At 50.5% G+C, this 15,677-nt stretch overlaps 2 protein-coding genes across 2 annotated transcripts; both read right to left on the reverse strand.

The window, feature by feature from the left end:
- Nucleotides 1-719: 719 nt before the first annotated feature.
- On the reverse strand, nucleotides 720-8,252 carry C1R (complement C1r). Its single transcript, XM_039718084.1, has 11 exons — nucleotides 7,909-8,252; nucleotides 7,012-7,246; nucleotides 6,593-6,785; nucleotides 6,268-6,411; nucleotides 5,925-6,121; nucleotides 5,324-5,471; nucleotides 5,118-5,239; nucleotides 4,455-4,533; nucleotides 3,926-4,066; nucleotides 2,222-2,296; nucleotides 720-1,992 (listed from the first exon to the last, which is right to left on the reverse strand). Coding segments are annotated over exons 1-11 (2,139 nt in total). The 5' UTR covers nucleotides 7,911-8,252; the 3' UTR covers nucleotides 720-1,189.
- Nucleotides 8,253-12,732: 4,480 nt separating this feature from the next.
- On the reverse strand, nucleotides 12,733-14,822 carry RBP5 (retinol binding protein 5). Its single transcript, XM_039718106.1, has 4 exons — nucleotides 14,232-14,822; nucleotides 13,807-13,985; nucleotides 13,240-13,341; nucleotides 12,733-12,867 (listed from the first exon to the last, which is right to left on the reverse strand). Exons 1-4 carry the CDS (start codon nucleotides 14,302-14,304, stop codon nucleotides 12,814-12,816), a joined length of 408 nt encoding a protein of 135 aa, XP_039574040.1. The 5' UTR covers nucleotides 14,305-14,822; the 3' UTR covers nucleotides 12,733-12,813.
- Nucleotides 14,823-15,677: the final 855 nt, after the last annotated feature.

Consider the following 15,677-nt stretch of genomic DNA (forward strand, 5'->3'; position numbering starts at 1 on the left):
CCAGGTATCGAAAACTTTCCCTGAAGCTCTGAAGTTAGCCCCACCATCAGCAGTGGACTGGACTGAGACATCTTCTTCCCGCCTAAGTTTTTATAGGAGTTTAATAAATGGTGAGAAGGATGTGTGTACAGCTCTTGGGAGATTTCAAATGGAGACCTGCACTCAGCTGAAGCACCTTGAGTTTTATGTAACAAGCAAAACATTATTGGATTGTTGGACTAGTAACCAAGTATCTTATATCTTGTTTCTCTCAGTGACTCATAAGAACATAGTAGGTTATTTTGCAGTAGAAAAACTAGCTAAGAAGACAGCTCCAGAGAATACCCACAACACAAGAGAGGTCAGCTTTTCTCTGAGTCAGCATCATTTTAGAGCTGCTGTCCTGCAGTTAAAGCTTTTTATTTCATATAGTATTAAAAAATCCCTCTTCAACTTCTGATCAGTAAAGCTTCCTGATCTCCCTTCTCCACGAGATTGGTTGTTTCCTTCCCTGTTTTTGGAATGTGGCATCACACAGGCAAGTTATTTTTGTCTCCCTTGAAGCCACCTGGGGTTTCAGACTGGGTAATCTAATGATAGTTTTGGGACAGATACGTAGCTGCCATATGCCATTGCAGAATTGGAAACACTTTTGTGGTAGGTAAAGCAATCCCTATGTAAAGTCCATAAGTTGCTTTCAGTGGTGAGAAGTATTCAGTTGTTGTTAAAAACATAGACAAAAAAACATAAAACACCTGATTTATCCAGCAAGTATTTTAATATTTGTAGACTCTCGCTGATGCCAATGGGCTTATGCACACTGTAGTGAGCAGAAACCACCCCATCCTTCAAGGAAGTTTTCTTCCCTGCAACCTTCCCACAAAAGAGAGTACAAAAGTAGACTGCAGTAGTCTCATGATATCATCAGCATTTCAAACCATAACATCTTGGCTGTCATGAGATTTCCTGAGGGGATTAAGTCTTCATCCGGTTATAAGATTTGTATGAACCAGCACATCCACAAAGGCGTCTCCCAGGCTGCCAATGGTACAATCAAAGAGCATGGCAGCTTTCAGAAGTGCTCATGATGAAGGTTACATGCTTTGCGTGTTCGAAAAGCCTTTGGGACGTCATGGAAAGCTTTGGCTATGATTTGCTGTGTCTGGAAATTGATATGCTAATGGTGCTTCAGGTAGTAGGACAGCAATACCTAGGGCCTGTCCTCCTTTATTATCCCATTGATCCAGTCCACGTAGTTGAGGATCTTGGTGTAGAAGCCGTAGCCCGTGCCACAGCCGATTCCCCAGGAAACGATGCCGGTGGCCACCCAGCGACCACTTTCCCTGTCTAACACCGTGAAGACGCTCCCACTATCCCCCTGGCAGGTATCCTTCTTGCCTTCGAGGAAGCCAGCACAGAACATGTTCTCAGAGAAAACCATAGGGATACCCTTCTTATTACTGTCTAGCCATCTCTGACACCTCTCTTGAGCAACTGCTGGTAGGCTGACGTACTTCAAATCGCTTGAGATGCGGTTTTTGTCCACACCAAAGCCGCTCACGTAGCCCATGTGCCCGTGCATGTAGAACGAGGTGTTGGTGGCATCTGGGAGACAGATGGGCAGCAGTGTAGGGCCCAGAGTTACTGGGTTTTTCAGCTCCAGCAGGGCTATGTCCCCGTCGAAGTTGTGCTCATCTTTAGGGTTGAAATCTGGGTGGATAAAGATCCTACGCACAGGGTGGTTACCCATCTTGTGGAGCTCGTCTACGTTGGTGTGGCCGAGGAAGATGTCAGCCTCCTCTGCCAGCTGCTCCAGGCTCGCATTGCTCCGTACTCCTCCTTTGGGGAAGATGGTGTGGGCAGCGGTCAGGATCCAGCGATCGCCCAGGAGGGCACCACCCCCTCGTCCATTGATGCCAGTCAGAGCCTGCCAAGGAAAATTGCCTCTCCCTGCTGATTTGCCACCCAAGATCCGCTGGACTTCAATAATGGGATGGACTGGCTTCCCACACACTGTGGAGAAACACAAGAACATGAGACCTACCCTCTGTTGTCCTGGCTTTTCTCTCTCTTTCCTCACCATCACTGTTTGATTTCACTTTATTTTGGCTTTCTGGACAGTTTTACACTTTCCCTCACTGATACCACTGTCTTCACCCCCCTCCCTGCATGTTGTCCCAGTTTTGTACTGATTGTAAGCATGAGTCAGAAAATACCAGACGAAGCCAGAGTTTTTACTGACCTGGCAAGCAGGATGGAATTCTCTTCTGGCCATCTTGATCCAGCCAGGTTCCCTCAGGAGAACAGGTGAATCTTTCTGTAGGATGAGTGGGAAAGGAATGAGACCAGGCCTGCAGGCATGGGGTGGGAATAGAATAGAATAGAATAGAATAGAATAGAATAGAATAGAATAGAATAGAATAGAATAGAATAGAATAGAATAGAATATTTTCAAGAGGTTCCTCAGCCCTTCCATCCCAAAGCACTCTTTCTTGGGAAAAGCTGCCTGTGACAGGGTGTGGAATGTTTCAATCTGTACATCTTGAAGCACCTCAGTTCCAGTGGAGCAGTAAAACTTGGGCACTGTAGATGAAAAATTTGAAGGGCCATCTGTGTGAATCTTATCTTCACTGAGTCCACAGGTGTACAGAGCACTCTTTGACCTTATTTAGCCCAAAGAAGGGAGAGAAAGTTGTAAAAGCATGGATTTTAGATTCAAACTTCTGGTGTCAGTAGTTTGCAGAGAGTAGGACAAAGTGGTTTGTCCCAGAAATGGGAACCAGATGAGTCAGTTACTGTACATGATAAGTACCTATTTCTGAGCCTGAGTTGCAGGTCAGCTAAGCTTCACATGTCACCTCTCAACACAAACTCCACTACCTCCAACACTCTTGCTTTTCTCAGAATGTTTGTGCTGCTGACTAAAAATATTTTTCATTCAATTTATCTTAACACTGAAGTAAATGCTTCTAAGAAGGTGTTTGCTTCTCTCTTTCAAAATTGACTAAATTATGATGACTCCCCACCAGAATTTGGCTGCAGCTGATATTTGCTTGCTCCTGATTTTTCTTCTGATGAGACTGATCTCTAAATCTATATGAAGGAGTTAAACTCAGATGCAAGAATAATCAAATTGAACATTAGTACCAACTTAAAGAACTCTTGAGTAGCATGTCACCTCTCTCCTGCATGCAGCACAACCGTGTACAGTTACCATGCTGGTAACTGTATCCAGGAACTGATTCATATTAATTTTTTTTTTCTCCTTGTGGAGGCTAAATGAACAGCCAAGGTGAGGAAATAATGAATTCCTTATGCTGCTCTAGGAATCAAAGGTTCTGCATCATCAAGTAATGTCTCAGGTGTAAAAAGAAGGCATGTAAATGGTTTTGAATGATGCCTTAATTTTTCTGAGGTGTTGCATTAAAATAGATTTTTCTTCAAGAATGCTATTTGGCTCTTAGATATTTCTACAGCTGAACAATATTCCAAGGAGCTAAACAGCATTGAACTGGAGTGGAGTGTGTGTTTAATTACTTATTTGACTTGGTAGCAACTTGGACAGATGCAGTGAGCTTTGTGAATTTTGGTGATTCCCAGACAGCATGCCTCAAATTTCAGTGAAAGAATGAAATCCACAGAAAAGAATGAAATCCACTAGGAAAATAAAAAAGAACCACAACTACAGCTGAGAGAATAAGACCTTCTGCAAAAGTTATGGAGAGCATGGAAGGGGGATGTGATGGGCTCTGGGAATGAAGCAGGGTGGGAATAGGCTGAGACAAGAAGACTCCAGAGACATGCTGCAGGGACAAGAAAAGACTGGAGAGTCTTCACAGGAGGAAAGCATGAGCCCTAAAGCTGGGGAGAAGAGCCAGTTTTAATTGGAAACGTGAGAGGGCTTTCCAGGTACAGGCTTTGGTGTCTGTGTGGGATTGGGACTCACCACCCCCCGCTCCGGTGACGATGTGATAATAGGGCTCATTGCACTGGTAAGAGATCACCGACTGGTACTCATTGTTTGCAGGCTCCTTAAGGTAGCTGAACACACCATTGGTCAGGTTTTTGGGGCCGCCACAGTTCACAACTACAACAAAGGGAAAAAAAGAAGACATGAATCAATGGCAGACTGACTGCAAGTCTGGGCATTGGGGCCAGGATGTGAAGGACCAGTTAGGACAGTGTGCAAAGACAGGATGTTCCAAAATACATCCCACATTAGGATCTTTTGCTTTTAGATGTTGCAACATCACAGTAATTTTTGAGTGATATTTTAGGCATTTTTGTAAGGGAGGAAAAACATTTGAATTTTTGCAAGCGTGAAAATGTGAATCAGTGGTGGACCTGCACAGGTCCTTCCAGACAGCACATCCATGAGGCTGTGGACAAAGCGAGTCAGAGAGGCTGAATTTCCCACGTTTCTGGAGGAGGAAAACCACAGCAGGGGTTGTTATTCCCATTCTCAGATCACTCACTTTCACAGCGGGGCATGGGTTGATGCCATGTGCCATCAGCCTGGCAGACAGCCGTGAAGGATATCAGCTTTTGGTCACCCTGCATGGGAGAGAAAAACATCTATTGGCTGTACAGAGTCTTTAATTCCTTCCCCACTTTAAAATAATATTCTGTGTGGCCATCTTTTCACTGCCATCCACTATTTGCCCCTCTGCACTCTGTTCCAGTTGCTGTCTCCTCCTGCCTTCCCTCTATCCTGCATTTGCCACAAGCTACACATTCTTCATAGCAGGCCAAGATACCAGCAGCCAGCACCTATAAAACCATGATGAGTCAGAGGTGCTACCTAGCCCTGGCAATAGGATGGCAAGAGAGGCAGGTAGCACCTTCTGCTTTCATCTTCTGATTTCATGTCCTTCCAAAAAGGTGTTCTTGTTTACCAACTTTTCCTGGGATCTTTGTCTTTAGTCTTCTGCCAGGGCTTCATGAAAGAGTAACTGCATAAGAAAGAGAGCTAGGAAAAGAGAAAGCACTGGAAGAAAGCTGAGAGAAGCAAAGAAGAAACAGAAATTACAAGAGGTTGCCATGAGGGAAATCTCCAAAGGAAGTTTAACCAGAAGGTGAAAGACACAAATTGAAGACAAAACAGAATATGGCTGAAGGCAGTGGAGAAAGGATCTCACCTCCATCAGGTTGTACCCGGTCTTGCAGCTGACAACAAAATAATCCTGAAATTGATACACAGGCTGCAGGTCTCTGATGATGGTAAACTGATCCCTTGGGACAGGCTGTGGGCACCGTATTTCTGTCAGACAGGGCGACAGGTTAGGCTGGGATTAGCAAACAGTGTCAGCAGGCTGCAGTAGCCTCTAGGGGAGAAACCTCTTACTCTCTGAGGTGTAGTGGATCTTCCAGCCACGGCTGAACCCTGAGTCATCAGTGAGGAAGAGTATGTCCACCTCATTGCTGTTGGTTTCAATGGTGCCAGGTGGTTCCCTGCCACAGAATTCTCCAATCTCTCTCCCTCGTGCTTGGATCTGATGGGGAGAACAGGGGTAGGGACAGAAACACACATCTGCCTCAGTATGCCTGTTCCAACCCAGACCAAGTTTACCAGTGCCTGTGAATAGACCCATCTTTGTTGATGACTTCACTGACAGATCACAACTACAGACTGACCTAGCACAAGCTCTGCTTCTCCCTTATCTGGGAATCAGATTTATCAGCCCCTGAAATTAAATCAAAGGGAAATTAAATAGGAAGAAGGATGGTTTTTTTTTTCCTTCACTCACAGGGGCCTATGACCCAGAGCCTCTGATCTCAGGACAGTGGTAATTAAATTCACTGATGGAGAGACAGGAGCTCAGTCATTCGTGCTGGGGCATTCTGCCTGTGCTGATCCCATATTTCTCATCTGAACAGTGGTGTCCCCACAACTCCTGTCCAGGTCTGGCAGCAGGGCTGGGAGAAGAATTTGCTAAACTCAGTACCTTGAGCTGGTCATAAGGACAGTGGACTTGCTGGTGATCATCAATCTCAAAGGGCTGCAAGAACATGAGGGAGATAGAGAGGCCCTTCTGCAGACGGATGCTGTATTTGCACCGGAGGTACTCGGGATAGGGCTGGGGGTACTCGGGGCTGCTCAGGTACCCAGATGCCTCCGTGAACAACTCACTGCTGCACTCCACTGGCGAAGAGGAAGAAAGGACAGTCACATCGTGGGGCTGTGTCTTCTGCTGCCCCATCATCTGCTTCCTAAGTCACTTCTCCCAACCTCCCTGCATGAAGGGCTCCTTCTCTGGAGCCCTCTGATCTTTTAAAATTTCTCTTTACCTTTGCAGGAGTGGTGGTCACTCTGAAGCTGGTAGCCAGTGCGGCAGGAACAGAAGTAGCCACCCACATAGTTGTGACAGAAGTGCTGGCACTGAGGCCCATCATTGTTCTCGGCAGCATTGTTAGGATCACATTCATCCAGATCTGAAGACACAGGAAATCAAGGGGCAAGAGGAAGAAAGTGTTAAACCTCCCTGCTCTACACTGACAGTACTTAGAGATCTGTATCTTTGCCTGAAGCTTCTCTATTTGCCTGACAAGGAGGGAAATTGGTTGGAAACACACAGGCTTTTCCTTCTGCATGCTGAGGGTATTTCCTACTCACCCACAGCTTTGTAGTACGCCAGGAAGCCCCTGTAGGGAATCACTGTGCCATTGTCTTCATTGGAGAAATCAGAGTGAAATTCCAGGTGCATCTTTCTCCCCTTAGATACAAACACCTTTCTTCCCGGGTGATTGCCTGTGGTTGACCCAAGCCGGCCACAAAATCTGCCCAAGTCCTTCTTGTCTGCTTTGATCTGTCAAAGTTAAGGTGACAGATCAAAGTAGCCTCATAAGATTGAGTCTGCTCCAGGCACTGATATTACCCAACCATGAGCTGTCAGTGCTTGCTCCTCCCATTTCTATCTTTAACTCCTTCCCTTTCCTTTGTGGGAAGCATCAGAGGCCTGGTGGATGGAGAGCCACTGCACGTGGTGGCCACAGGGCTGCCATCTCCCCTGGCCCAGGTGTCTACGCACGTACCTTAACATAGTCATAGAAGCAGGACTCAGATGGCTCCAGGTCAAAGTATTTGAAGGTCAGCTTCACCACATAGCCCTTTGGGACCTGGATATCCCAGCTGCTGATGTTATCATTGGGATACGGCTTGGGGTAATTGGGGGATCTGATCTCCCCAAAAAGGGGAGAACCTCTTGGGACCGGACTGGAACCAATCACTCCAAAAAAGAGGAAGGCCCATGGGAGACAAGGAACATGCCTGTGAACACGACAAATAAACTATGACATTGCACAAAAATAGGTCATTCAAAATCAGGGGAGACTTCACAACTGACTTGTGCACTGTCCAGAGGAATGCAAACACAGGGGCCCAGTTGCAGGACCAGGTCCTGGCTTGGATCACTCAGCAACAAGAAGGGCAGCTGAAATGAAGACACCAGCACTAACAAGGTTCCAGCAAGCCACTGTAGAAGCCTCTACAGAGAAATCCATTAACCCAGGAAGCAGCGTGGGGAAGCATGGGTGAATTCCCTAGGTAAGGTCTCCATGTTCCCAGAAGCTGTAGTGCTGATTCTTATAGAACCAGGAGAACTTTGCTCCCCCTCGACCCTGGGTTGTTTCGGGTTATCGCTAGTTTAGAATCCTTGGTGAGGATCTGAACACCTCAAGCTCCGTTTGCCGTGGAACAATCCTGCCAGTGTCTCCTGGGCAGCCCTCTACCCACTCACGCCTCCCTCTGTGTCCTCCAAAAGTTGACACTCACATTTTTTTCTCTCATTCTGTGCATCTCCCCTCCTGCCCTCTGCGTCCCTCGGCAACAAGCTCACTGCCCAGCGCAGCAGCTTAGCCCCGTTGTCCTATTCTGCCCCCCGGAAAGGTCTGAGCCCCACGACCCCCGCCCTCCCCCGAGCCCCGACTCACATCTCCGTGCGCTCGCCGCTGCCCGTGCGGCCGGCGGGGAACCGGGGCGGGCGGGACGGGGGCAGGAGGAGGAGGAGGAGGAGGAGGAGGAGGAGGGCAGGAGCGGGGAATAGAAAGCCGGACTGCGAACAGCCTGGCACCGGACCAGGTCCCAGCGCCGCCTCTGCTGCCCTCTGCTGCCGAGCGGACACGGACCCGGACCCGGGGTGCCCCGGGGGTGCACGGCCCCCACGTTTCTTCTGGCCCAGCAGGCAGGAAAGCGATTGCCTGAGACCCCTCCGAGGGCTTGGGCTGCAATCCAGAAGCTGTCCCGAGTTTGTTCCCACCGAAAATGTCCTCCTAGGAAATCCCCCCCCCCAATCCTTCTGTGCTGTTTTCTGGTATAGAAAGATGAGAAAATGTATAGTCTTCACAACTTAATTCAGACTTAAAAAAAATCAAGCTGAAATGAAGCTGTCAAAAAAGATAAGTTTTCTCCATTCTGACCTGCTGAAGAGCACTTCTGAGATTTATTTTGGGGGGTGGGGAGGTGGGAATTGGGATCATCTTCAAGAAAAGCAAGAAGCCTCAGGCACTTGAGTTAAAGAGATATTAAGAAAAATGGAAAAGCTTACAGAATTAAAGGCATTTTGAGAACAAATCCCTTTTCAAGGACCCCTCTTGATGTTTCTTCTGCAAGCATTTTTAGGAGAACCAAGATAGATAGATAAGGCCCTCTATTTAATGGGGAAATGAGAAAATATAGCAACCTAAAAACCCCTTTCAGGCTTTTAACAACACAGTGCCCAAGACATATATTTGTGTCCCCAATTTTATGAAGTTTAAAATTTCTTGGCTTTCAAGCTTTGGTGTAAGAGATAAAACACCATTTTAGTGTTTTTCCTTAGAATTATGAGTGGCTTCAGGGAGGTTACGAAGCGTCTTGCATTGAAATCAGAGGAAGTAATTCACAGCCACAAAAAACATGTTGAATGAAGATGAAAATAGTGTTAAAAAGAACGAAGAAAGCAGCTTTGGGATATTTATGGAAGTGTACAAGGGAACCTGTTCATCAAACATCTTTGAATTATTATCCCAAAAAGATGACATAAACATATAATTAATGCCACTGTAATAATACCATATAGCCCCACATATCAGATTTAAGATTAAACAGGGAACATTGTCCCAGTACTTCCTGACGTCCTGTGCGTGATGAACACCCTTGGGCAGGCTCACTGCTGTGCTGTGCCATGCTGGAGTGGTTTCTTACTCAGAAACCGCACCTAGAAAGGAGCTGGGAAGTACTGGAAGCTGCTCTTGGAGAGATCTGTTATGAGCAGGTCACTGGTGGGAAGAGGGTTCAAAGCACGGACAGACGGACGCCCGCTTTGTAAGGAAGTGGGTAATTTCGCTGTGTCCTTGCCAAGCCATCTTCTATCCAGGGGGAGTGTCCCGCGACACTTTCAAAGCACATCTCCCGTGTCTTCATTTCCTTCTCCCGTCCCGACAGCATCATCTGGGACAGCAGGAGACTGCTGCAGCTGCTGAAGCAGGGGTGGTTAGCTGGGACACATCCAGCGCCAGCAGCCCAGCTGCCACACACGTCCCAGAGTCGCGCCTGGCTGGGACAGCACAGCTACACCCTCAGTCCTGCTCCAGGGCTCCCACTGCTGGCCTTCCCCTTCGGGTGCTCTGCACAATCCTCTTCTTCGTGTTAGGCTGGAGCCAAGAAATACCATGTTTTTCCTTGGAAAGACACATGTGCCCATCTTTGCTTAGGGGCAGAATTCCTGTAGGATCACCACGGAACCTATGTGGGACCACAGAATGCCAAAGCTAGCCCCTGTTTGCTGCCTGCTGGCCTCAGCTGCACTACAAATGGTCTGGACAATAAATACAGACAATATCAGAGCAAAGTAAAAAACCTGTAGATCTTCAGCATGGTCAAAGATGCCAACATCCTCTTATGTAGCAAGAACCCTGCTTTGAATACAGTGTCTCGCAGGAGGTCTTTGGAAAGAAATCTGCTCTACAGATTCAGAAACTGTGAAAATATCCTCCGGCATGCGGACTAGATCCTCTCATCCACAGTGAAGAAGGAGCTGGATACTTTATCCTCTGTCAAAGAGGACAGAGAATTACATCTGTTTGGCCTCCTACAGCTACACCACCCCCACTACAGCACAGCAGGGCTGCAGACGCAGGCTCACCTCACTGAGCTCACTCTGCCTTCAGCCCCGTTGCTCTGACTACCCAAATTACCCAAAGGCTTAGTTGGAGCCCTCTGGGGACACTGCCATTGGGCTTGGCCTTCACACAGTCAGGCCTGTGCTGTCCAGTGGCTCAGCACTCCTTCAGACAAATCCTGCTGCTTCTGCAGCTCTGGCTGGAAGGGAGATGATGATCAAGACCAAAAGAAGGTTCAGGACTCAAAGAGTGGGTCTTTCCCCTGATATGAGATGGTGAGCAGCAGTTACAGCACCTTGGCAGCCTGTTTCTGTGTCTTCTAAATCAAGGAGCAAAACCAAGTGTAATACCCTCAGGGGTACACAGTTCTGCAGCACCAGCCACTCACCAGTGTCACACCTCCTCCCACCCATGTCCTCCCAATATCACAACTTTCTCCTGCTCTACAGTGGCATCCTCACTTCCCATAGCCTCATGTCTCAGCAATGTTGGGTAAAGTCACCATCTGACTTAGGCATCACACCTATAGCATGATCATGAAAGAAAAAACTGGATTATTAATGCTGGTAGTTACTACCTGAAGGCCTAGAATATGTTGCAGCACTATCCCCTACGGTTATCATTATTATTATCATTATTATGGACCACACCAAGTGAGTATGATTCCTGTCTGTGGTTCTGGCCTATTCAGATTATTCCTGAAGAAGAGAAGGCTCTCATGGATATATCATGGCTGGCAATCAGTCAGAAGCAACCTACTTGGCCGATCACCTCACAGGCTTACAGGAAAATTACGTGGATGGCAAAAGAGTCTGGCTAATCACCTGAAGGCAAGAGTGTCTGCCATCCAACCAGAACAGCTCAGAAGAGGAGAATTTGTACCAACTTGTGGTGCAGGGCAGGGAATGAGCTTATCAGTTTTTGATCACACAGTCTGGAACACCAGCTTGGATATGGTGAGGTGGGCTTGGTGCTGGGCATCAGGAGCAGCTCTGAGGGCGTTCTTGTGGCATGGAAGAGTGTAAAGAGGGCAACAGTGGAACCAGCTCCAGCTGCTGTCTGCCTTCTGCAGCTTCATGGTACAACAAAGGTCATGCAGAGGTTCCCTGTGGTAGAAGGAGTGATGGGCTGATGAGGTCTGCACACAGCAGACATGCTGGATGGCCTGGCTCTGATTGCTCCCTGGCTTTATTGTGGCACTCAAAGTGTGGATTGTGGATACTGACAGGGTGCTCCTGCCTCATATGTCCTCAGATACAACTGTGCAGAGTCAGAGGTTGACACTGCAGGCACAGCTGCAGCTCCCCAACCCTTTGCCTATCACATGTTCTGAAGTAATGCTTTTCTCATGGCACTCATCTTTGCAGTTCCCTGAAAAGAAGCTCTCCAGAAAACACTATTTTTAAATTAGCTGCTGGCAGGAAAAAATGCATTTTTTCAGCTTACAAAGGGCTTGTATTTTAAAAAGATGCCAACCTCTTGGTTCTCTGTGGTGTCAGTAGCTGCACATCTATGTGTACTCTGCCTTTCAGCCTTTTGTTGGGGAGCAACCACAAGCATTTTTCAGCAATAACTGCCTGTGAACTCGTGCCTATCCCATCAGGTGTCATAATTGAAGAACACTTCTCTTTGTGGCACGGGTCTGGCTTTTCAGGGGACCTCACCTCCTTTGGTTCTGCCCCCTGGTCTCTGATTGCAGATAGCTGTGAACCAGTGGAGCTACGATGGTTTTGAGGAGACCCTGCCAAGAATGCCAGAAGGAATGTTGGGGCTGGAGGTGGTGGCTGTGGTTTCTTACCCCAGGAAGAGATCCCGACCCTTCCTCACCCATGGGACCTTCTCAGGAAGGCAGTGAACATGGGGCTAATTACTCCAGCCCTTGCACTTCATGCCACCAGATGAGAATCCTAGACTCTGAAGGACAAGTTCTGTTTCCTACCCATGCTGCTTGAGGATCCCAAGAAGCTGTGGCTGCCCCATCCCTAGAAGTGCTCAAGGTCAGCTTGGATGAGGCTTTAAGCAACGTGTTCGAGGTGAAATGTCACAGAATCACTTAGGTTGTAAAAGACCTCCAAGATCATGAAATCCAGCCTTTGACTGATCATCAACCTTTTCAAAGAGACCATGGCAGTAAGAGCCACATCCAATCATTTTGTAAACACCTCTGGGGATGGCTAGCCCATTTCAGTGTTTGACAATGCTTTCTCTGAAGAATTTCTTCTGAATTCCAGGGAGGCCTGGAACTAAATGAACTTTAGCATCCTTACAACCCAAACTATTCTATGCTCCCACGATCATGGGAAGAACGCAGCATCCCCAGCGGACCAGAGAAGACGGCAGGTGACGGCTGCAGAAGCAGGAGCAGCCTAAGCTGCCCTTGCCCGCTCGGGCACCGAGGCCCCGCGATCCCGGAGGGCACGGCGGGAGGAGCCGGCAGCGGCGGGGCCGGGCCGGCCCGGGCAGCCCCGCCGCGCTCCTTCCTGCCTCCCTCCCTGGCCGCTCTTATTGTGAAAGGCGGCCCGTGCTCCCCGCCCCGGCCCATCCCGCTCCCGCTCCCGCTCCCGCCTCCCGCTCCCGCCCGCCGGCCCAGCCGTGACCCCCGGCCGCTGCGGGGCGGTGGGCGAGGCTCAAGAAAACACACTGCTACGGGGGGGCTCGGCTCGCTCGGCTCGTGTTTCTTTTTCTTTCTCGCGCTGGGGAGCGCGGGTCCCGTCCGGGCATCTCTGCGGGGAGAGCTCACTTCACCTTCTGGAAAACCTGGACGCAGACCTCGTCTTCAGCAGTCATGCGCTGGGAGAAGGGAGGCGAAAGAGGAGTTTAGGTTGGATCCCCTCCTGTCTCTCCCCAGTTCAGCCAGCCCTCCCGCTGCTGGCTGGAGCCTCGCAGGCCACACGCTGATGCACCGCCGACCCTCCCAAAGCCCCTGCAGGGCAGCCAAAGGACATCGCCTTTGCTGAGCTGTTTAACTTTCGAGTTTAACTTTTAAACCCTGGAGGCGGATGTTTGTGCGAAGCGGTGGCTGCCCCCCGCAGAGCCGGGGATGAAGGCTGAGAGAAGGTGGAAGGAAGCTGCAGGGCTGGCTCAGAGCCATCAGCACCCACGCTGTGTCCCCCCACAGTCGCTGTGATTGGGATTTGCAAGCGGCACTGGACCCCTCCTCACCAGATGCAGCTGGTCTCCCTCCAGCCAGTGCCTCCAGCCTCGGTTCCTCTTCTCGCCGAGCTGCTCGCACACCAGCTGATCCCCCTCCCAGGACACGGTAGTCTGGAGGGAAGGAGAGGGGGACATGGTCCTGAGACAAGTGGTGATACGTGTTTCCAGCTATGATAATGGCTGTTCCCCTCTGACACAATGTCAAATGCAGTCCCTGATCTGGTGTCCCTTCAGCGGTTCCTTGGGACAGATGGTCTTTGTGGGAGGTGAATGACCCTCTGGCTTCCAAGTGCAACAACAGAATTCTGCCAAGTGGCCTGACATTCTATCTTTTCAGGGCTTTGCTCCAGAGGATAATATCCTCCGGATCCCAGAGAACTGGTTTCTGGCTCTTTGCTGCTCATTGTCTTTGCAGTGAGTGATTTACTCATAGAACCACTTACTCCTGGACCTGCAGGGGCATGCCAGCTCTGGGCTTGGTTCTCACCTGGGTATTGAGTTAAAAAGCTGAGCAAGTCCCTGAACTCTTTAGCACACCCCGGTCCCCTGTGAAACTGCACTGCTCGGGTTTCTCACCTGGCACTTGCGTCCATCCACGGGCCCCAGGTCTTCCTCAAACTGGACTCCCAGGTCGAAATCCATGACATAGTCCCGCAGGGAGGTGATAGTGCGGATGACCATGTGATCTCCCGTGTGGATAATCTCTTTGTCCGGCTTCAGCAGGCAGACCAGCTTTCGCAGGACCACGTTGATATCTAGAGGATGAGAGAGAGGGGAGATGTGTGGACGACCTGGGCCCATCATCCAGGAGAGCTCCTCCACTCTTTTAGCCAAGGAGCATCAGCCTTGGTACTTTTCCTCTCCTACCACAGGGCAAAAGTGATGGTCCTTCTAGGAGACAGGAGGACCAGAAGGTTCCCAGTTCCCTTCCCCTTTCCCACTCTTAACTTTTTGGAGATACAAAACGGAACTAAAGCGGGGGGAGGGGAGGGGAGCGTTACCTAAAGCCCGCAGGTAATTGTCCATGTTCTCTTGGGAGACGAAGCGGTAATAGCCGGTGAGGTTGGGAGGCATGCCGGGGCAGGGGGACGCGGCGGACGGCGCGGAGGAGGGAGCGCAGGCGGCGGGGCAGCAGCGGAGCGGGGCCCGAGCTGGCTCGGCGGGCGGGCCGGTGTCCCCCGCGGTGCGGAGAGCGCTGCGGGGCGGCCCGGTGCCCGGTGCCCCCGCCGCAGTAAGAGTCCCGGCGCCGGGGGGCGCGGAAAGGGCCGGGCCGGCCCCCGCTCCAGCATCTCCGCCTCGGCTGGGCAGGACGTAGGGACGGCGGGTTACCTCCTCACCCTCCGCCCTCCTCGGGGGCTGCTCCTGTTAAACCCTGGACTTCCAACCAGCGGCAAGGAACCGTGCCTCTCCGGCCCTTCCACGCACCGTGGCGCCGGTGGCTGCGAGCTTCGCCGGAGCAGTGCTCCCCACGGTGCGGACACCCCGTCGGGGAGAGGCGGCGGCAGGCTGGCAGCTCCGCCCTGCCGAGCCCGACCTCGGGCTCCGGGTGCGGTCTGCAGCCCCTCGCCCCCCCTCCCCCGCATCCCCCCAGTCTCCACGCCCTCCTCGTCCCCGGGCAGCCGCCCCAGTGTGGAAGCTTCCCTCCTCTCCGGGCAGGCGCCCGCAGCCGTCGCTGCGCTCCGCGGACCGCCCGCAGTGGGGAGGCAGGAGCGGCCGGCGCGCCCCGCCTGCATCCCGGTCCCGCATCCCCATCCCGCATCGCCGCCTTCGCCCGGCGCGTTTTTGTCGGGGCATCTCCGCGGTCCCCGGCGGCCCCGGCTTCCTTCGCCCCTTCGGGCGCTCTCATGCCATCCCATCTCCATTCTCTACTTTGTCCATCTGTCATCCCACCACCGCTTTTTTTCTCTCTCCATTCTTTCGTCTCCTGGCGCTCCCGTCGCGTTTTCCCCTTTTCCACCCACTTGTCTTGCTTTTGTTTAGTTATCACTGGGTGGATTTAGATTCCCACCCGTTCCCTAGCATGCTGAGGGAAAATATGCTGTTTCTCCACAGACCCCTGCAGCTCATAAAACACATTCCCCAGCTCCATCTTCCAGTGCTGGTTCATCCATCTACCATCTGTCAATAGGAACTGTTTATGCATAGTTATGCGTTAACGATGCAGGTTGATTTTTATGTATTTTTATGTGCTAAAGATGAAAGACCCCCAAACCACCCCAGCGCTACAGCTGTAACCTTCTGAATGCAGATGTTCTTTGAGCACACAGAGTGATGGACAAAGGTGTAGGTTCCTAGATCTGTGGCTCTAGAGACAAGCCTGAGACATTCATCCAAGGGGAGTCAGTGTGTTGGTAATCTGACAGGGTGGGAAAATCTGTAAACATTTGAGGGACTCTGGGCTCATCGGGGAATGTGACACCTTAGGGTGCTTCCCGTGCCTTGGAGGA

The sequence above is a fragment of the Passer montanus genome, unplaced genomic scaffold (assembly GCF_014805655.1).
Source record: "Passer montanus isolate IOZ18808 unplaced genomic scaffold, ASM1480565v1 scaffold39, whole genome shotgun sequence".
Lineage (NCBI taxonomy): Eukaryota > Metazoa > Chordata > Aves > Passeriformes > Passeridae > Passer > Passer montanus.